We start from the raw sequence: 22,887 nt of genomic DNA, 5'->3' as shown, positions 1-22,887 counted from the left end.
TAAAAATGGCCTCTGAAACCACTATGACACCTGCACACCTGGCAGATCTTCTTGGTACCTGCACACCTGCAAGGCACCCTGCAGAGACATGCACACCCAGGGCAGGACCCGGACTACTGGCATGTTACCAATCCTTACCCTGTGCAGGGTGTGCAACCAGGAGTATTGTCTGCAGTAGCTTTACAGCAAAGCCAGTGGCCATTAAGATAGGCAGAGGGATGGTAGACTGTAAGGCGCTTCTTGTTGCACTGGCTAACTTTGGTGAGGATATCAATCCAGTCCTTGGCCTCCACACAATTATTTGCTTGGATATACAGGACTCTTCTTTCAGGCTGGATCACCTGGAACATCTGCAAATAAGCCACAGAATGAAATCCGTGAACCTAAGACTAGATTCAGAGTGAAGATTTATCAGAGGAAAAACACAGCACACTGAAAGAATGCACCGATAAATAGATTTCAACACAAAACCAAGCAGCAAACGTGCCCTTAAAAGAACAAGACCTTTCACTTGGTACAAGGAGTAAGATACCATTCCTGCAGGAGATGATTTACAAATAGCTAATATCAACTTGATGGTTGGGCCTCAAAAAGATTTGTTGTCAGCCTTGGGGATGCAATTTTAGTAATGCTGCAGCTCCAGGTTTTGGAAGGCTGACAGAGGAACCCAGTGCTGGCCTAAAAGGAAATGCTAGTCAGGAGGAGACAGAAAAGAGAAAATCAAGAGTTTGGATGTAGCCTTAGTGAACAGCTTTAACATTGCCATTTCTCTAGTCCTTTTAATACTTATTTCAGTGACTCAGCTTTTAATAACTTCCATGCTTCTGTTTCCAACTTCAGCTGCTATTAGAAAATCCCACCAATAGTGCTTCTCTTTAATTGAACATCAGGTGGTTCAAATAATTACACAGTAGTTCTGTATTATGGGTTGGGCATCTAAAATCTAAACTAGAGCTCTCTGGCCTGTTCAAAACAGCTTGCAACCTAAAATGGCATTTAGTTTCCTCCTCTTGAAGAAGCAAATTTTTGATGCATAGCCTTATTGTTTGATTACACTGAGCATGCACTAAGCTCAAGTTAGTGGTCTTAACTGCAAATTTTGGAAAGACAAATATCAACCATTTTCATTTCCTCTAGCTTCTGTGAATACTTATTTTAATGTGTTTTCTGCTCTCTCTCAGGTATTCCTAAATTATCCTTCCCCCTCTACTTCTTCATTTGATTATTCAAATGATTAGACATTACCTTGCCCATATCATAAGGAATATAATCTTCCAAAAAGCTGGTTTTCTGTGCTATTTTAAAAAGAAAACCAGAGAGGCACACCCACACACAAAAAACCCAAAACAACAAAAACATATAAACAAACCACCAAACAACCACAACACAGAACAAAGCCCACACCAAAACTGAAACTGATCTTTGTCTATTAAAAAGACCTGAAACATTGGCCTGAATTCTGCACCTAGCTGGTCAGAATGTTGCAGACTGGTACTAAGTGCAATCCTTCCTTTGTGACACTTTTATGTGTAACATCCTTTGAAATAGCTTACAAATATACTTGCTACTTTGTCAATGAGTAGGGCTTTTTTATCCACAGTGTCTCTTCTAACAGGAAAGGGAACAATCCAACAACCCTTTTGCTGGATCTAGTATCCGTAAACGCGTCAGACAATAATTAGAAAGTCACAACACACAATGGCAGTGTAGGAGGAGCTGCTTAGTGTGATCAGTCCAGAATTGCCAAAGAGAGTCCTTTTAACACAATTTTTCAGGACATAAATGTCAACTTGAGTCTGGGAAGCAGGGTAGGAAGAACAAGGAAGATAGGAGCGTGCAGCTCAACCCTCTATTAACACAAAACTATAGGGAATTTTAATGTTGTGCTGGGGTAAATGGAGCCTCCTGCATTGTAACAAAGGAACAGATTTAAGGAGTATGGCTTTGTGTAAAAGGATACCAACAGAAGTGAACTAACGTATGGCAACTGTTACTGAGAAGCCCACAACCAAGCCAAGAATTTCAAGTGGTTGCAAGACCTTTAACACTACCAAAACCACCAGCTGCCTCTTGAACAACACAGAAGACCTGCACAGTGCTTAAAGCCACCCTCACATCCCTCCAAACTGTGCTTAAGAACAGTGAAGGCTACTGGCCTTACTGCCAGACAGGCAGATTTATCATGAGTGAGAAATACACACTTGATGCAATTCAGAGCACAAATTCATAGAGAATATTTATAGAAAATGCGAATCTTTAATCACACTTAGCATCCATGATGGAATATCCATTGCAAATACATCTGCTGTGGTGTTTTGAGAATTCTGTTCTTGCTGCAGTATTCTATTTATGTATGGCAAAAAAAAAGCGGGAATATATCAGCACAAGAAGGTGGTAACCCTACTGCATATGGAAAGACTCTGAACCTTACTTTCCAGAATACATGTAGTCACCTTCATTTCATAAGTAATACTGAATTTAAGCAACCAAAATAGCACAGCTTCTGATGTTAACAATAAAGGTATATTTTTCCCATAGCGAATCTTCACAATACAGGCATATTATGGATGCTCAGTCTAGCTCAGTAGACTCAGCATAAGTTACAGAATTATAGCTCAGCTCCTCTCCACAGACAGTGAGTTTGATCTCAGCTATGTGGCTGCTTTTAGTTCAATCAAGTCACTTTGCAGGGTACAGCTGGCAACAGTTTATCACATGTTACAGCTGCCTTCTGATAGCTTGAGAATTACTTTGCAGCTTTTCAGCTTTGGGTTTTGTCTATGTAGTTGAGTTACAAACACCAAAGCAAACTACAGTACAACTGAGACATGTTCGAGAAGCAGGTGGAACTGAAACTTTTTAACAGAGGTTTTAACAGAGAGAGATATGCTACCAAAATAGTATGTGAAACTGGGAAAATACTGAGGAGCCTAGAATTGTATTTCACTTTAATGAAGAGCTGTTGTTTAAGGAACCTGATATCTAGGGCAGATTTAAGCACTGCCCTGCAAAGTGCCCAGAAGCAGAAGAGATGGCAGGAAAGACTAAAAAGCAGAAAAAGCTAGAAGTAACAACCACTTATGTGCATGAAGAAGTCTGTAGTAGGTGCATGTTTAGAACTGGAAAAAACATTGAGCTGTTTGCTTAGTTGGTGGCAGTGTTCCACGCATGAGAAATACAGCTGGATTTTATTCCTTAATGTGGCAATCAAAATGGTAAACCATACTAGCACAGCACAGATGTTCTTTTGACATATGAGCTAACCCAAATTCAATATATATTTATATATATACACACATATGTACTTTCATTAACCAATAAAGAAACCTGATAGCTAATAAAGAAGTTGTGATCCTTCACAATTATAAGCAGCCAGATCCCTCCCAACAGAGAGGTCTGACAGAAAGGGCAGGGACTCGATCATCTTACCTGTGTCTGACATTACAGAGCCCAGACAGCTGATCAGCAGCGGTCAGTACTGAGTGTGCTGCAGATCACGAAATCCAAAGACTGCTGACTGGGCTGTTAAGAATCTGAATGGGCTGTACTTTTGGAAACTCCTGCTACTATATACAGAACGAGCAGCTGTGGTTGTACATCTTTCAATTGAAATCCAATCCAGGTTACAGAAGGAAAAAAGGTGACTAGGCTGGTGGATCTAGAGCAGCCTAACATACATTAATGAAGATGACCTACTTACATTTTTCATTTTAAAGGATTCCTCCTCCAGTCTTTCCACTGCCAGAATGTTTTCTATTGGAATGCTACACAGAGGGTGATCACCTGCAGAACACACAGACACAGATAATGAGCAACTTATTCACAATTCAACTTCACCTTCTGCCCTTATTCTAAGGGCTGATTCAGTTTCTTTGAAGATCATTTTGACTGCACAAAAAAAGAGGAAAATCTTCCCCTCGGCAGGGATTTGCTAGCATGGTCCTTAAGTATTGTCTTAAGTTCATTTCTGTTTTCAGCTGTACTACCTTACACTAACAAACCTCAGAAACTGACTACTGCAGCAGGATGCAGTATATGTACTGAAAAGGTGACAATGAAAGAAATCATTCCTGTCAGCTGAACTGAACTATGGTGGTGATGGTGGTGATGTAAGATCTCAAAGTTGAGCGTGAAATAATGACTGGCATGATCTGAACATGTTTCCTTATCTGTCCACTCCCTATGATGGAAGGAAGTGGTATTTGTTGTGTACTACTGAACAGATAGGAGCAATTTTCAAAAAGCAAAATCCTTGCTATTAGGCAACATTAAATGAACACATTTTGAAAGTTCAAAGGCTCCAGGCAAATCCCTGTGTACTGCATGCAGTTGTGGCAATGTTACAGAATTTATGAGAACAAGCTGAGATGCACCAGAGAATGTTCAGTATAAACCCAAATCCCAGTGTAAAGTTTGCAAGTTTTGTTTCCTAGGACAATCTACTCAGCAACTGTGAAACCTACAAATGGTGTTGATATTACACAAATGTTATCAAATACTTTGCTAACTTACAGGGTACTTTGCTATCCAAAAAGCTTCTCTAACAGTCTATACGGACATCCCAAAAAAAAGGGCAAGAACATACAGGCTGACAGACTTGCCTGCACTGTACCTTCTACAGTCACAGATCTAGATCTCAGTCTTCTGTTCATAGACAATCCCTATGTTTACTCTTCACTATAACGTATCAGAAGAAGACTGGCAAACCTTGGTTACCTTTGCTTTTCTGATAGGTAAACTCATGGTTTGTCAGGCGAAACCATCTCTTCTTGAAATTTTTCATACCAAATCGTTTTCTTCCTTGTGCTCTCTTGATCATGAACCTAGTAAACAGGATACCAATTGTTACAATACACCGGATTTTATATGTACATACATATAAATATACGCATAGATATAGAATACATATTTAAGTATAGAGATGTATATATATATATAGACACACACACAGACATGTTATGGCACTTGCAAAGCTTAAGGAGGGGACACTTTTCTAATTATTGAGGTCTTGTCTTGGCAAGGAAAGGAGTCACATTTGGATAGGTTTAGTGCATGTGTTAGCTAAGTCTGTCCTTTTTTCATATCTAGATAAGGGGCAAGACATGAAACTTGACTTGTAGCCTACAGAGGGGCTCTTGTTAGTTGGCTGAACTGCAATTTGTGCTCTTGCTGCAGTTATAAATACAGCTAAACAGTTTCCTAGTACAGCAGAAAAAAGCAGAATATGGTTAGTACTGCTCTGCTAAGCTTGACCTGTTGACTCTACAAGCTTTATTGTTTTGTTTTTTTAAAAGCTGTAAGAAAGCTCAAAAAGTTTTGAATATGTTTAGTAATTAAAAGGCGTGTTTAAGGCCTCTGGAGCAGAGGGACTGTACCCTTACATGCTTTAATCACTCTCAAGCTCTAGAAACAAAATCAGAATGTTCCACAGTTTCATTGCAATTTCACATTGATGCTGCAGTTTGAAACGTGTTTTCAGTAATATACAAAGTAATCTGATGGCTGAAAACTAGATACCACCTCCCCTTTTGTTTTGGCAGATGAAGGATGTTCATTTAGTGAGTTGTCAGTTTTAACTTATTGCAAACTTAAATGAGTTTATAAGAAACTATGATGCATTCACCACCTTCCTAAAATCCACTAAATCAATCCAAAAGCTTCAAGGTGACTTCGGAAAGCCTAGTGATTTCAGACTGCTCAGCATCACTTTTGATGATAAAACCATGTATGCATATGCAACAGAGTTGATAACAGCTACTCTGCACATTACATTAATTATTGTGCCAAATACAGAACTGTATAATAGAGCAAGTAAAAACTACTTACTACAGAGTAGTTTTTATCAAGTAGGAAGGCACTATACAGCACAAGGAGCATACAAAGAGAACAGTCAATTACTTGGTTGAAGATTTTCAATAGCAGAGCTAAAATGCTTGGAACAGCTAATACTGCTTCTTGCTTGTGGTGTCTTCAGTCAGAAACAACTACAATACGTCTGACCAAAATGCAGGTCTATTTAAAGCTCAAACAGAAACCCAAGTTCCTTCGGACCTTAACTGTTTTGCAACCAGCTGGGCTGGTGCCTGATGCTCATTCTGAGTTGTGTGGGCAAAAGCTGACAAGGACTGTAAACAGCAACAGATTTTTTTTTAACTGGTTCTAGTTACACACCTCTCATTCTTAAAATGGTCAGACAGTTACTGCCTTGGTCCTTAATCCTGGAATACTTGGCAAATATTGAATTAAACCATGTGATTTAGGTCATCACCTAAATATGAGGGCAGTAGCCCTCATATATCAAGGCTAAGGCAAATTTCAAAGGAAGAGCCTTTGACAACTTACTCTTCAAGTTAGTTTCTCATGCTACTCATGCCAACACTTAAAAGGTGAGAACTCCTGTAGAGCCTTCTCTCTTTGAAAAACGCAAACTCCATACAGCAGAGCTAAGAGCACATTCCTAATTAAATCCTTCATAATTGACGTAGCCACAAGATGAATGTGCTCTTGAGACAGGTGAAAAGCAGTCAAAGTCACAGAAGTTACAAGGTTGATTTCTTTGTTTCTAGCAATTGCAGAATGTGTGAGAAGTCAGAGCAAACAGAAGTACAAAGGGAGAAAAAGTCCAAGACGAAACCCATTTCAAGTATGGGTTGTTTGGAGATTCTGTTTCTTCTCATACTTATGGTAGACCTGAGTCTGGATCTGCCTTAGCCCTGCTTGGAAGCATCAATGTGCCCTTTTCACCTACAAAAACAACTAGTTCTCCTTTTAATTCTCTTCCTTTTGAAAAGAACCAGGCAGGCAGCCTGGTAGGCAGCGATGGCAATACTGATGCCAGCAAATCCAAGTGCCTATGCCTAACCTTTGGTAGTGCACGTTCATTCAAAAGTACATATGCAAGTAAAACCACTGCAAAGGCAAATAGAAATCCCACTGAACAGCCATTCAATCCAAAGAAGAATCAAAGGCTTGTGAAAATTCCAACCCACTTCCCATGACATAACACGACAATAATGCAAAGCATTAGGAAAAATAGACTGCTGAAGGCCACTCCTTAACCTTGAGAACAATTTGCATGAATACTACTTAAGAAGTGCCTAGAAAATGTATGGTCTCTTCTTAATCACTTCCAGTGAGTTCATCAGGATCCATATAGTGCTTCTTGGAGCCTCTGCTTATAGATAAAACTCCTTTATTCTCTATTTACAGCAGGTTTTTGTTTTAAGGAAAAAGAAAAAACGGTCAACATCAAGAAATAGATAACAAAATGTTCTCTGCTGGGTTTACACAGGCATTTCAGGATTGTTAAACAGAGTACTTCCTCCCCAAATTTAAGTCAGACAAGTCTACTGCTGCACAGGACATGCTGTCAGCCAGTAGCTACAGCAAAGCAGCAACTGCCTCTACCATCTTACCTGCATGAACTATTACCATCAACTTTCTTTACTGTTAGTTTAAGAGTCCTTACAACAGCAGCCACAGGCCGAGCAAGAAAAGACAGAAAAAAATCAGACAGGAGCAAAAGAAAGACAGAGGCAGAAAAAATGTTTTAGAGTTAGAGGGAAAATGTTACAAACTATAAATTTATTTTGAAAAACAAAAGAATGATAAATGCACGTACAGAATTAAAATAGACAAAATTGCTTCTAGGGACAGATGCTTACCAGAGAAGTAAAGTGAAATGTTGAGGTTAACTGATGAGGTAGTCATGTTTTCACCAAATATCTGGTTTTTGCATTACTTAAAGTGACCATGAAAGCTTACTTTCAAGCAGTATTTCACCTTATTGAGTGTTGAGAAGAATTTGGATTTCTTTACTTTCCTCCTCCCAGCTCAAACAAGCTGTTTCCACAGTGTACTTCGATGATCTTAATTACTCAGTTTTGTAGCACAAAAAATGTCAACAATTGGTATCTAAAACTAATACAGCATATGGAACACGCTTCCCAAAAAAGCAAAGGTACTAAAACGAGAAACTGTTCCAAGTGCATCTCAAATTTTCCTTGAAATGGCCATGATAATGGTTAGCATTTGGATCTTATAGGGCAGCAAAAGCAAATTCCATATGCAGGCTTTGCCCTCATTAAGATATTCAGTATCTGCCTTCACACTGGAATTTTACAGCTTTTGTTCCCTGCAGTTCAGGAAAAAAAATCAACATGATTTTAATACAATGCTGATTTAAGTTTATTTTGCCTTAGCTGAGCTAATTAAGTTCTACTTCTCTGCTTCTCTTTCCTCCACTTATTTCAAAACATAATTAAATTAAGATGTTTAAATCAAATGAAAATACATTAAAATCAGCTATAGCAACCACAGAGAACAGAAACAGCAACACAAGAATTTTCCTACATTCTTCCCTGAATGCATGGATGGAATAGAGGTGGCGGAAGAAAAGACAGCTGCCTTAGAATGGTGGCAAACACACAAGTAGAGGGTTTTGTTGCACATGCATACTTACCCTTCTTTAAGCAATATAGGCTGCTCTATGCTCTTGTGATCTCTTCTTCCTGAAGATGAAATTAGATCTAGAAACTAAGAGGTGAACAAAAAGCAGATATAAAAATGAGAGGACCACATCACTCAAATAAAAATCTTTAACATTTGTACAGCACAGAGCTACAGAAAGTATTGTAAAAGTAGTTAAACAAAAGGTAATGGCAGAAGCTTGAGGAATTTGGGAGGTTTCCTGGGTTGTAAACTAAAAATAGCACACATGTTCTTAAGCAGAAAAACTGCAGATGATCAACACTTCTTGTGCTTCGCCTTTGTTATACCTATCTTTCACTTCCTTTTGGACTTTTCATCACAGATCTGCAGCATGCTACAAAGCACACACATCTCAACTCTAAGCAGCAGCTCATTAATCCAACCTAATTACTAAGTAGAAATGCACCCAAAGAGATTCTACGATTGACATGCACATAATTTGATAAAAGTTTCTTGAACGTTACAGTTATCAGGAGTCTGCTTTTTTCAGCACGTTTCCTGGTTTATTAACAGTATGTATTATATTCTAGGTTTCCAAGCTTCAGCTTCAACAACACAGCAGGATTTTCGGAACATTCATATGCATTACTTACATTTTTTACTGCATCTGCGTATTTCTGCTCATTGAAATAGTCATAAAATGTAGCCATGTAAGATTCCTTGAAATTGGCCTGAAATACAAAGCCAAACCCAGGCATATCATAATACAGTTTATACAGAAAATATTATTGTTAACAGCAGTAGGTCAGGAGGAAAGTCAGAGCTGATAAGACAAGGGTTTTTTTCTGGCCAGAGGTAAAATAAGCAATTTTCATGTTAGACAGCACACATTCAGTAGTACTAAGTTTTTATTTCAAGAAGGTAGCAGAATGCATTTCAAATGTTCAGTTGCTTCAGTCAGTAATACATTATTCAAAAACCTTCAAAATTCTGCTTTGGCTTTTTATCTTCCTCCTAAAAGAAGCTGACAAAAAGTGTCAGAAAAGGAATTCTACTGTTTCAAAGGATTCATAATTGAGGTACACAGTCACCTACAGTTGCCCGTGTGAATCCTAACCAGACCACCAATGACCCCAAATTATCACTGGCTATAGCAGTGTGGTGCTTTAGGTACACTTATTTCAATCAAACATCCAGAGTATGGGCATCTAGGTCTAATCTCACAAAAGACAAACAGAAAACTGAACTGGAATGAAAAGTATAGCCCTTCCCCTTACTGGGTGAATTCTTCTCAGTTGAGTTTTAAAATGATGAAACAATCCATAAAGCCCCGTTGAGCTGCTAATCATGTACCACAGACAAGTCGAGAACTTCAGAGGTTCTCCTGATCACTTTCTTTCTTCCAGATGGAAGGAATGAAAAGCTCTGAAACAGACTTCTAGGTTGGTCACACAATTTTGCTTCACTGAAATCTAGTTCAGATTAAGACAGATTAGTTTTCCTCTGAGCATGAGAGGCTTATAATCAAAGCAAACATAACCAGTTTTGCATAAGCCTAGTGCAACTCAAGCATTTTAAAGGCTTAATTGTAATTAGTGATAGAAGAATAAAAAAAAAAACACTTTCCTAAATTAAGCCTTTGAATGAAAATGGCATACTTACAGATTTAGATTTTGATAAGCTGCCTAGTGTTTGAATGGTTTTAGAGATAAGTGTCAAAGTTCGAGAAGTTTGAGGATCCTAGGAAAGAGAACAATATTATATGGACTAGCTACTTAAAATATAGAATAGACGAAGGTAAACTATATTTCTTCTTTCTTAGTTTACTTACAGAAAAGTAACATAAAATTAGAAAAGACCAACAAAACAATGAAGGGAAAAGTTACCTTTTTTAAAAAAAGGTTTTTGACTCTTAAGCCATCCTGCTCCATAGCTACTCTACTGATTTGAGAAACAAAGGCAATCACTTCCAAAACAAAACCAGAGATTTCCTGAAGACTGCCCATGTCCTTCCCACTTCCAATGAGAACAACTACTAAAAGTCTCCAAAACATTTCCAACACTGCTGACAATCAAACATTAATGTAATGCAGCAAAAATGAAGCAAGGTCGATCTTTTCCACAGCAGCTTAGACTCTCTATCTTTATTGTCCTTAAATTTCACTGTTCTTCCCATTATCTCCTAAGTTCTACACATACACAGCCATTCAACATATGCTTCATATTCAAGACAGATAGAACAGATCTTTGAACTAACAAAGGTACTTTTCCTAAAGGTTATTAAAAGAATTAAAGAAAGAATCTCAACATACAGACTATGGTGACAGAACTGTAAACATAGCCAGAAAAAAACTGATACAGTACTTACTGGATGGTGTGGTGTAAGCTGAAAGAGGTTTGGAGAAAGAATAGCAGGAGCAAAGAATCTCAGGAAAATAAAGCTGCTGACAGCTGTATACCTCACATCTGGGTCACCTATTTAAAAAAAGACCTCTACTCAGCATTTCAATAATCCTTCCTTAAAAACCTCCTGAAATTATCAGAAAGCCAACTCAAGCATGTGCTGGAAATGTATATATTTGTGAGTTAAGGATTAACTGATGATAGAGGATTTGGAACCAGAGATCATCTAGCCTAAACTAAGGAAATGTTAATGACAGCCCTTTTAAAAAAAGAAGTGGGTTCATGACACAAGCTACAAGGAGAACACCATTCACTTTTAATTCCATACAAACATCTGCTATCTATGCAATGAAGTAAGGTGAATAATTTACATAGTTAATGAAATGTGCAGCACAGAGGCCAATTGTCAGTTACCTAGTTGCAGACTCCTAATGTACAGACTCCTAATGTATCTATTCCAGTTGGTAGTTACCGAAAACATACTATTTATTTACTTTAACATAAACCGCATGACAGCACAGTTAATGCTTTTTTGCTTGAGCTTTTCTACTCCAGAGCGATTGTTTAAAAGCTGAATTTTTATTACTCCCTCTAAAACTTCCTTACTGTAATCTGCTTCCCTTCCTGAAAGGTCAGTTCTTTTGCCCAATTCCAGTTTTATATTCCCACTCACTCTCAGAGCCAAAACATCTAGGAGGGAGTGGAAAGAATTCTCTCTTGACAGCCAGAAAACCTTTGCAGCACATGGGCTTCTAGGGCAGTGAGCTTGCAATAACTCTAATTTATAGACTGGCCTTTATTATAGTTTGACGTATGAGGAGAAAGTAATTCTGCTGCATGAAGTCTGCAAAACGAGCCTTTACAAAACCCTGAACATTTGCAAACTGAACATACTTTGCAAATACTGAACTCATAAACACATACCATCATAATGATTTTTTTAAATGCTGTTTTCCTCTAAAAGATGTTGAAGAAAGAATTCAAACCCATCATTAAAAGTCATGTTCTTTGTGGAATGAATAATCAATGAAAAACCTGCATTAACACACTCCAAATCATATTTTAGATAAGCTGCTGTTCAATTACTAAATCCATCAGGGATTTAGTAAACACAGACTGCATCTGTGTTTAAAAGCTATCAATTACATAAAATAAAACAATATATAGAAACTCACCTTGAAAACGTTTGGCAGCTGATTCTCTCAGTGAAAAGAAAATATCACACATCACTGTAGGGCAGCTTACACCAGATTTTGTAATTACAGTAAAAATGCGATCAACATATTGCCTCAAATTTTCCTGAAAAATGTAAAGATGTATGACAAAATTAGCGCAGCTTTCTGCTGTGGCAAGTGGCACTATTCCTGGTTTTATTCATAATGGCATCATTAAAAGATTTTCACTTTCAACATTATACACTTGAGAAAAAATCTCACACTCAATTATACTCTATTTGGTAAATGTAAAGAGTAACAATATCATTCCTATCAAATCCAAACATTAAACGGCTTTATGGCATATCATTCCTTCTCATAACACCATTTCTACATCATCAGCAGAATCACAAAATCATTAAAGCTGGGAAAGACCTCTCAGATCATTGAGTTGAACCATTAACCCAGCAAAACCAAGTCTGCCAGTAAACCACGTCCCCAGGTGCCACAACTTCACATGCTTCTTGAACATTTCCAGGGATGGTGATTCCACCACTTCCCTGGGCAGCCTGTTCCAATATCTGAACACCCCTACAGTGGAGAGATTTTTCCCAATATCTCTAAACCTCCCCTGACACAGCTTGAGGTCATTTCCTCTCATTCTGTCACTTGCTGGGAGAAGAGGCTGAACCCCACTTTGCTACAACCTCCTTTCAGGTAATTGCAGAGAAAGATAAGATCCCCCTGAGCCTCATTTCCTCCACTCTAGCCACAAGCTAAGTCATCCTTGTCCTCAAGGGCAGCAGCAGAAGTGATTAATTTTCTACAGGTTTATAGCATAATATAAAGCTGTTGTAAAATAATTATAAGGTTGGTGTTAAGAAAGTTTGCACTGTATTCTAATGAATGACAAAATTATTTGCAACATCAAATGTTGCAAATTACTGAGGACCTCAGTTAAACCTGACAGTGTAAACAGAGATTGTGTCTTCAAAATCTAATGCATACCCTGTTATTTTCCAGGTTTTCACCATCTTTTAATTTCACAGGATCAATTTCACAAGGTTTATGGACCTGGCAGATCTAGAAAAAAAATATATTTAACAATTAATATTTAAGTTTATCTACAAGTAGAAAAGGTTTTGTAAAAAGTATACTTCTTAGTTTTTTGAGGTAAAAGGCAAAAGCCAACTTTATAAATAGTATTTTTCCTTTTGACAAAGCAAATTATGTGATCTTTATTCTTTTCCAAAAAGTAGTAGCATCAATTAGTTCTACCCTTTCCTACAACTGAAACGCAGAATTTTTCTTTAGACTTTTGCAAGCAAGGCTGTTCAAGAAAAGCCCTGTTTCTAAAATAGTCAACTTTGGAAGTACATCCATATTTTTTAAAACTTGACACTTTCTGATGAAAGACTAAGACAACAACAGCTGAAGAAATTGCCAAATCATTTAAAGGAAGTCTGTGGTCTGAAAGCATTGCCCAATTACTGCACTAAAATACCCACACTCACCATTCTGCACTGGATAGATAACCATTGTTATAATACATGCATCACATGCACAGTTATCTAAGAATAACTGTATTCCTTTATACTCACTGGATTAAATGTGTTACTTATAGCTTTACAATAGCTTTCTGTTGTATATATTCTTTATTCATTAAGTTATTACTTTATTAATTTCTCAGAAACACTATATGCTAGATTTTATAAAACAGAGTAATTTAGGTTAATAAATAGACGTTTTCTTTTTCATTTAATTCAATCCAATTGTTTCTGAACTAGAAGACTCAGCTGTGGCTAAAGGAACACACAATATTTTAATGTAGAAACAGACTATTAAGACTTACTCCTATAAAACCATCTTAAAATGGGAAGTAATAAACAGTATTTGCTCCCTGGAGGTCTTTAGAGGGATATTTTACCAAATAAACAGTCTAAACTGTTCTTACCTCATCTATAATTGGCTTTAGTGTAACTTGCAGGTAATGCATTCCTGCCAGTTTCATTGTCTCGTCAATGCACTTGGAAGTTAATGAGTTTCCTCTGAAAATGGTGTTTGGATCTCTGGAAGTGAACAATTTTCTGTAATTCAGTGTCTTTGTAATAAACTGCTAATACATGGAAATAAAAGCAGCAGTGAAAGGTGACGAAAACCTGGGTTTCAATACACAAGTAAAACCTCCCTTTGACACAGCCTGCCATTAAATGCAGTCACACAGCATTTAGTGCACTTCCAGGTATAACTGAAAAGCAGTAGTCATGGAAAGTCCAGAGGGACTACAGATCTTCTTTGTATTAGTGTAGCGTGCTCTGTGCACTATCCAAACACACAGCAACATGCAGGCCCAAATCAAAGGGGTTTACAATACAAATGGGGGAAAATCACCTGTTTTCACATCCTACTGAACAGCATTAGTTTCACTAAAGGAAGGAGGCAGTGATTACAGTCTCGCAACAACACCGGACATTACACATGACCTACTACTTCGACCTACAAAATAAGCATTTGTAAGCTGGGAGGGAGAAGAAAACACAGTCATCTTTTCTAAAGGACTTACAGCACTGCTCTGTGGTAACACTATTAAACACAGTGCAGATCCCAGTTCTGCCCTGAGACCTGATGTCATGCAGAATCATCTCATGTCTTTCCAAAAAGTCCTCTGCACAGAATTCATCTTGTACTAGACATACAGCCACTGTGATTTGTAAGGCTTTAGCTAACAGCACTATCATGTACCTGCAACTCCTCGCACAGCAATTTACGTTATTCAAATAGGTACATAATCAATGACCTCATCTACAACCATATCATCACACCCTGTGCCTAGTGACAGCAGATCAAACTTGATATGAAGTTATTTGGCTGCTCTTGTACATACACTGATATCTTTTCTGTTGTTTACAGCTTACTACAGTTGTACTCATTTACAAGCAGTGAATAACAGGATGAATTGCTTTGCTAGATTTATCATTTTGTTTCACAAAAAAAGTAAGCTCACTGCCTGTTACAAATGGCAGAAAGCCCTGAAAACAAATGCCGTCTTTGCTGTTTTATCACAGGAGCATGACTGACAAGGGAGCAGCAAATTTCCTCATACTGCAGCAACCAAGCTCTTTCAGCCAACCCGTAGTACAGAAAAAAAACACCTACCTAGAGGAAGGAAAACACTTGATCCCTCAGACACTTTTAAAAGAGTCAACCCACACAAAGACTTTATTTTGTACAGAGGAAGCTCTTACTTCAGAGTCGGTATCTGTCATTCCCATTACCTCCCAATTGTCTCTTCTACTGTTAGTCAAGAGCATCACTACATAGGTACAAGGCTTGTGGCAACAAATGTTCTTTAGGACTTGCCTGGTGTGAATACTAGATCTTACACTACTGAACTATCAGTCCCCCAGTAAGCCAAACAAGGCACTTAAAAGAAGCAACCAAAACAACCCAACTTTGTTTTCTGCTATCCCATGCCAAATCCAATCCCATCTTTGTTCCTTCATCCTCTAACTGGAAAAATTATACATACAGCTTGTCTTAAATATTCATTATTAGGAAGAAACTTGCTTTTTGTTTTGAACAAATTCAACAAACACAGCACTAGATGATTTATTAGCACATGATAAAGCTGAAATGATTTCATATGAACAGCTGAAGGTAACACAGAATTTTACAGTTATCATCAACTATACTTAAGACTGAGAAAAATGAAAATCCCTGCTTTTGATCTTACAATAGTCTTGCAAGTAGATTTCACAAAACACGATGGGAATTCCTCCAAAAATCAAACTCACCAGATCTTGAGAGCAGTGAAAGCATTTATAAAGAACTCTGCTACTGAGCTGGGAGGAACAGGAAAAACTCTGACGTTTTCTTTTAACATTGCATGATTCTAGAAACTGAGTGGAGCATCCCAGCACTAGCCAATGCACAGTAGGTATGTTTGATAGCAGAGCTGCTGGTTTTTGGTACTTACTGAGTTCTCTTCACTTCAGCATTCGCAATGGCACTTATGAAAGGCACAATTCTGCCATAGTGTAAGAAAAGCCTGACAAGAGGTATGGCTGCTTCCTGTTTTTCTCTGCAAACTTCACCCAAAATGTGTGCAGCTGATGCTGAAACAGGCTGAACAGAGGAAAGTAATAAAAATTTTGAGAAATCCTTGAAGAACAAGCATCCTTTCTTTCTTTTACCATTAGCTCCATAATGCTGAACCCCACACAACAGTTGCAATGGCCAGTTACCCAACATGTCTGTACCTAACATAGGTGATGTTACATCCCAGTTTTTGTGGGCTGTGAGTTCTGATCGCAAGAGGGCAGCACTTTAAAAACTATTACAGTACCCTCTCTCCCCCCCCCCCCCCATTTTTAATGGCTGTCTTTTCACTGAATGTCACTTGCCTGGGAAGCAAGTGAAGAGGAAGAACTCTATTTAACCCTTCACAATTTCAAGTCACAGTGAGTACAGAACCCAGTTCTTCCACTGAAAAAATAAAAGCACTGCTACAACTGTTAAAAATATACACAAGGGCACACAAGGTCCAACTCTGACGCTTCAGGAATAGTTCTTGGTTTGGGTTTTTCTCAATTATGCAAGCAAACCTGTTCCTCTCCACCACAGGAAAACAACTGGTCAAACTGAAGTTTACTTTGCATTTTCACATATAAAATTAAAGTCACAGAGAATATGCTGCTGTTAAAACCACTGGTGTTCCTGGGTGTGCCTTCACCCGCCATACTGCATGCAGATAAAGATCTCTGCAAGGACTGAAAACAAGCACCAGGTATATACAAAGCTTAACAAGGCTCTCAGGTGTGAAAATGAAGCTGACCTCTCTGGTAACTAAAAAACTATGGTGCCAGCAAGATAGTAACAAACATTCAGAGACCCCTGGAAGGATGATCTACAGGTAAAAACAAACAATGCAAGCAAATTACCTCGACATCTGCAGATTTTAGCAGGACGTCTCTAAGTGGACTGTAATAGTCTGAGGAAAAAACATGGTCCTCAGTGTAAACCACATTTAACCTTAAGGAACCAAGGTCATCAGGTTTCAATGACTTGTTACCATTATCTCTGGGCTGCAGGAAATACCTGATATGCAAAAAATAACACAGAAAGTTTGTGCTGAAACACAAGATTATCTCAGGCTATATGTGAACATATAGAAAATGTACAGATACACAGAGTATTTATATATGTATCAAATCCTTGAGAGCTCTGAATCAGGGTTTTAACTAAGTTTGCCAGTCTATTTTGCACCAACTGCAACATGGGAAGTTCTGAACATAAGTTTTATGTAGTTATGATTAAAAACTCACACACTAAAACCATGGCATTGCTGATGAACTGCAGTAAATAATATCATAAACCCAACATATTAGAACTCCCACACGCAGAGGCAGTCTGAAATCTCTAATCACATTATCAAAACTTCTTGTTCTTACACCAGTTAAGATTACTTTGGCTTGCTTACAAAAAAGATACAAATTAAATCCATTTAAACTTTATCACATAGCAGTAATGACTCTTAAGTCTTCAGAGCAGACATATGTTTCTACTTATTCTCCAAAAGAAAAATGTCAAATACCATGCTTCGTAAGAACTAGACTGTCGGAGAAATTTCAAAGGGAGTCTCAGTTCTCCTAGAAACTCATCACCAAACTTCAGGTTACTGGCATTCCAAAGATCAACCCTATATTAAAAACAAATAAATTAAAAACATTAATAATAAATTAAAAATAAAAACAAATAATTCCAACCTTTTTTCCAAATTTGTTGGGTTTTTTCCCCTTAAGTCTATGAGTTAGAAAGACTTAAAACTGTACAGCAGTGGTTTCCAAACAGTAAAGCGATAACCTTACCTTAGATTTCTGAAGCCGTGTAATTCATCTCCGTGAAACATCAGTGAAAAAAATAATTTAGATTAACTTTTTCTCATCTGTAGTGTTTCCACTACCGATAATGATAAAGATTCGGAGGGCTGGGATAGTTTGGCTACCCCAGGAAATGGAAAAATACAGGTAGAATGACACCAGGGGAAAAAAGTGCAAATTTAAGGACTCCATACTGTCAGTCCCTGTCTAATTTGGGATTACCAGCAGCTAAGTGGTAGCTTTATGGAATAAGGCTGGATGCCTACGCAGTCCTTCCCAGCACTTTAGCTCCTGGAAAGACTCACTGTCTCAAGCTTACATATTTTCGGCACCTAAACTAGCTCTGTAGAGATATTCAAAGCCTCGGGATAGTTTCTACCATTCTGTATAATCTATGTATTGACTGAAGCTTCCACAATTTTTGGCACTTGGTCCCTCACATTTGGGAAGTTCTGGTATGTATCTCTAGATGATACTTTCTTATGCTCTTTAGCACTAGGATGGAAAACAACTGCACTGAGATTCAAAGCAGAAGTACTGGTGTCTAACCTAGCATTTGTAGATAAATGCTACCATACCCACCTCGAAGCAAGGGTTTCAAACTCCAAGGTAGTGGTTTCTGTACATATTTTAAGGTTTCCTCTGTAAGGTATTTTTATTATAAAACAAGCTCAGCCGACTATTTTGCAGCTAAGACAGATTGAGCGTGGCATAATCTTTGAGGGGGAAAAAAGGTACATGGGAAGAAATACAGGTTTTCCAATAATGATGATTTTTAGAAGAGCAACTTTAATTTTGATAAGGTGCAAAGTCATTGTGTCCCCAAAATCATGGACATACTTACACAACCTTCCTAGTCTCAAGCAAGTCACAGCAGACTTGTCAAGGCATGGATGTTGAGAATCCTGCTAAAGGTTTATCCTATCTTATCCAAGTGCAGAGGACATCACTTTTATATACTCTGAGCCTTGTATCTGCCAGCAGTGTCTCATGCATCAAGTATCATACACTAGACATACCATCATCTCACATTGCACATGTGCTAGGTAAAGTTCTTCAAATATTGGTATTTTGACAGTATTTCTGCAGGGCAAGAATGCTCCAAAAGGAAAAAAATTTCTTTGAAAACTCAACCTCCTCTCCCCTTTCTCCATATTTGGTGAGTTGTTATCTTGCTAACAAGTTCAGGTAGCTAAAAGCAGCTTCAGGAGGAAAAGAATCTTTAAGTCTATTTACACTGTCAAACTTACAATTTACTAAGTATTTACAGGTTGCTGGTTTCTAGTTTATCCAAACTCTTTCAAGATGCCAACTAGCAATAACACATTCAAACAGAGAGCCAAAGGATGTTCCCCCCCAGCTAAAGAAAAAAATCAATGCAAAGGATCTGTACATGAGGAACTAGCAAGTTAAAGTAGGTCTCACACTACACAGTAAGCAAAGCAGGCATGTAAATTCTGAAATTATTGGTTTGTGCTCTTGGACTACAAAGAGTGAACAGCATTTATTAAAAATCTTAATACACAAACCTCAGAGTCTAAAAGACGATTGTTTCCCAAGATTTTTAAAAGGCAAAATTATGACAAGTATTATTCTGAAACTGGACAGATTGTAGTCACAGAAAGAAACAAACAGCAGAGAGGGGGAGGAGAAACAATGAGTTCACCAGAACATCTGGTCCCCAAGTGTTGATATGTCCTGCCTACAACTTCCTACACCCACTCAAAAAGAGAAAACTTTCATAGCTTTAGAGAGAAATCATGAGAGACTAAGTCTCCTCTTTACCCTGTGGTACTGTATTTTTCTCAGGAGAGAAAAAGAAAACAAATCCCCAAACCCATAGATTGTGTGATCCATCCAGAGGGCATGAGTGCAACCTAACTCTCACTAAACACAGTGGAGGAAGTGAGCGGGGGTGGAAGGGGAACCTGAGATGGAAACAAAAACACTCTGTCCTACAGGGGACAAAACCTCTGAGCAGAATTTGTCCAACCGAGACTAACACTTCATCTGCTTTTGCTTATTATTTAAGTACTTAATCTTTACCCAACTATTTTGTAAGCCTCCTCTCAAACTACTCATCTTTACCACACTGTGATACACTGGTTTTCAGGAATGACAGACTTTTCTGAAGCTCAGCTCCATATACATTTTTGTTGCAGTCATTTGTCCAGAAAATATACTCAGTAAGTAAAACAACTGTATAATTTCATTTAGTCCAGTAGTACAAAATAAGAATCACTGAAATACTATGCAATGTGTAACCACTGCCCAACAATGTCTAGGGTCCCCTTCCAAACTATCACAAAAACTATCAGAGAATCCTAGTTTTCACTTAAAATCAGCGTATGGCTGAGCATCATGGTTACTAAGACTAGACTGGGACTCCCAAGATGTGGTTTAGTTGCCCATTCCATCCCATACATCCCATGGGATATGGAACATGCTATTTAATATCTGCCTACACCATGCAAAGCTTTGAAGAAATATAGTCTAGTGCTAGGACTACATCACCTGCTGTGCTGCAACTCTGACACCACCAAACCAGTACAGCACTGCACTTGGGTCTGTGCTTTTTCTCCCATTAACTAGCTGTGAGTTGCCCCTCAAGCAGCTACCTGACACACTGCCTGACACAGATGTTCTCAGAGAAAGAGCACAGCTTTTGTCTCTCTCACATATGAATAGTTTCCCTTTCCTGCCTCACAGAGCCATGGCAAACACAAATCTATTAATGGTCTTGTAGCACTGCAATACTACACTGATAGGCTACATGAACCAGCAGCTGACTGTCAAATTAGAACAGCTCTCAATCCATTCATTCGTGAACACAGATGCATCTTGCTTGCTGGGACTAAGTACTGTTCCCCCTTCCCGGTATTCCCTCCTTTCCTTACAGCCAGCTGTGCTTCTGAAGGAACTAGGGAACATTTGGGAGATGCCTCACTGCCTCTCATGTGGGAATACCTGGGGAGGAAGGGGGTGCTACTATTCTCCCTTAACCTTTCTTCCTCCAAATCCTAGCATAAAGGAGAGGGGAATTTCTCATCATCTGATGTAGATACAGCAATTTTCATCTACAATGCATCCAGATCACCAGACAGCCTAAGTCTCCAAGTTTCAACCTATGTGATGGTATGATGCATGTGATATCTTCAAGTTTCATACCTCCTATTGTTTTCTTCTCTCCACTCTTATACTCATCTGTCCCCATAGATGCTGTTGACTGGCCTCAGCAGGGCTTAAAATAGTACTGAGAGGGTGGCACGTGGTGGGGCAGGGTTGTTTTGGTTTTGAAATCAGAATAGCTCTTTTCCTGTGCAACTGATTTCACTTTTATCATACCAGATCTCGCAATAAGGGGTTAAAGTTTGGCAGGCAAAAGAGAAGAGAAACTGCCTCTGCCCCAGAAAAACTCTGAGTTCAAGAGTTTCTTTCCAGGGAAGAAGGACCTTACAGGGGTTGCTAAAAGTAAGCGATAAAAGAAAATACATTCTTTAACTGAGAGCATCACAGAGCCTCTGGGCTCTCCTGGGAAACTGAGGGAGGAAGGAAAGGGGAGCAAAGACATAAAAGGTTGTGCTTAATGACAACCGCACATTAGCATACACACAGTATACATAGGATACAAAGGAAAGGCATCACACACATTCAAGATACGATCTACAAGACAGTGGAGGTAAATGAACATACAGATACAGTGATGAAGCCCCATCTTGATTTATCAACAGTAAAACCATGCTTGCCACTTTGAAAACACAGTCTACTACAAAGTTACACAACTTAGGAAGACAGTTTTATACCAGTGAAGTATTTTATATTACCTAATCTCCATTTTGTCAACTTCATCAACATCTTCAATATCAAAATGGGATTTCTTGTTGTAGCTACTGGGTCTTGTAACCTAATAAAAAGGAAGAAACTTTAACAGCTGATCTGACACAAAAACTTTCTGATCTAACTTGTACAAAGCTTTGGAAGATCACTGCCTTTCACTATCAGCAGTGACTTCAGTCCCGATACTGAAAACATTCATGCAAGTGAATAAACATGTTGACTAAACAGATTCCTGACTATACAAAAGTGCTGGCTACAAAGTCATAACCTGGAGTTACTAGATACTCCATACTTTCTTTACAGAGAAAGAACATCTTTAATATTACTATAGCACTTTGAGTTTATATTAACAACAGAAAAACACCATTGGAAGGAGCACCAATTTTATAATCCATCTAGGGAAATAAAAGGGCAATTAATATTTGGGTTTTAAATACAGCTGTACAACAGATGCCCTGAGGCACTCTGAGGAGAGAGTGGGGGAGGAATGATAACCACCCTTAAAAACACTTTGCTGTGCATCCAGTTAGAATTGGGAAGTTCTGCCTCCCCTGATATCCTGGAAGTCGATCTAACCTGTCCACACAACAAATATCAAGCAGACCAATTGTCTAAGAGACCCTAGCCTATGTTGTGCATATCAAAATATAGAACCAGCTGCACAGTTCACCAACCATATTTCCAAGACTGATTAAACAGTAAAGTATAGGTAAAAAACCCAGAAAGCTGTAAGTGTAGAGCATTAGCAAAAAAGATTTTGCACAAACATTTCTTAAAATTTGTTTTCTAGTATGCCTATAAAAAGACTTTGAAGGTTGTGTTTTTGTATAGTGTGTCAGAAACTTGAGAAAAAGGCTACCCCGCCCAGCTGAAACCACAGCAGGAACTGATCGAATGCAAGGGTGTATGATGTGTGGGTTCAGCTCTTGGTTGCACAAAGAAGCTCAACTTTATTGTAGGTTTGAATACAGTTGCGGCTTAATACTTCCCACTCACAAAAACTGGCTTTTATTGTAAACTTGACTTCTTGGTTTTGTACTGTACATGAGACACAGACGGCACAAACAAGGGAGGCAACAATATAGCTGCCTAAGTAGGGAGGAACCAGAGAAGAATCTTTGGCACAGGACACTCAGAGCCTTTTGTACATACGTCTGTGTGACGCAGGAAACATTTTCAAGGTG

At 38.4% G+C, this 22,887-nt stretch overlaps 1 protein-coding gene across 3 annotated transcripts in view; it reads right to left on the bottom strand.

Moving 5' to 3' along the window:
* Positions 1-22,887, bottom strand: part of RASA3 (RAS p21 protein activator 3) — a 129,707-nt gene that overhangs the window by 5,063 nt on the left and 101,757 nt on the right. For all 3 annotated transcript variants that reach the window (XM_039384520.1, XM_027743495.2, XM_039384525.1), the window contains exons 8-21: positions 21,691-21,770; positions 17,581-17,685; positions 16,928-17,084; positions 15,964-16,112; positions 13,942-14,056; positions 12,996-13,070; positions 12,009-12,132; positions 10,799-10,905; positions 10,093-10,170; positions 9,084-9,161; positions 8,462-8,535; positions 4,717-4,823; positions 3,701-3,783; positions 139-350 (exon numbers count right to left, since the gene is read on the bottom strand). In XM_039384520.1, coding sequence (XP_039240454.1) covers positions 139-350; positions 3,701-3,783; positions 4,717-4,823; positions 8,462-8,535; positions 9,084-9,161; positions 10,093-10,170; positions 10,799-10,905; positions 12,009-12,132; positions 12,996-13,070; positions 13,942-14,056; positions 15,964-16,112; positions 16,928-17,084; positions 17,581-17,685; positions 21,691-21,770 — 1,544 coding nt within the window. The remainder of the gene's footprint in view (positions 1-138; positions 351-3,700; positions 3,784-4,716; positions 4,824-8,461; positions 8,536-9,083; positions 9,162-10,092; positions 10,171-10,798; positions 10,906-12,008; positions 12,133-12,995; positions 13,071-13,941; positions 14,057-15,963; positions 16,113-16,927; positions 17,085-17,580; positions 17,686-21,690; positions 21,771-22,887) is intronic.

The sequence above is a fragment of the Pipra filicauda genome, unplaced genomic scaffold, assembly GCF_003945595.2.
Source record: "Pipra filicauda isolate LSUMZ 115617 unplaced genomic scaffold, ASM394559v2 scaffold115_size4368891_pilon, whole genome shotgun sequence".
Taxonomy (NCBI): domain Eukaryota; kingdom Metazoa; phylum Chordata; class Aves; order Passeriformes; family Pipridae; genus Pipra; species Pipra filicauda.
The sequence above is the reverse complement of the archived record's forward strand: the minus strand, read 5'-3'. Positions and strand labels throughout refer to the sequence as shown.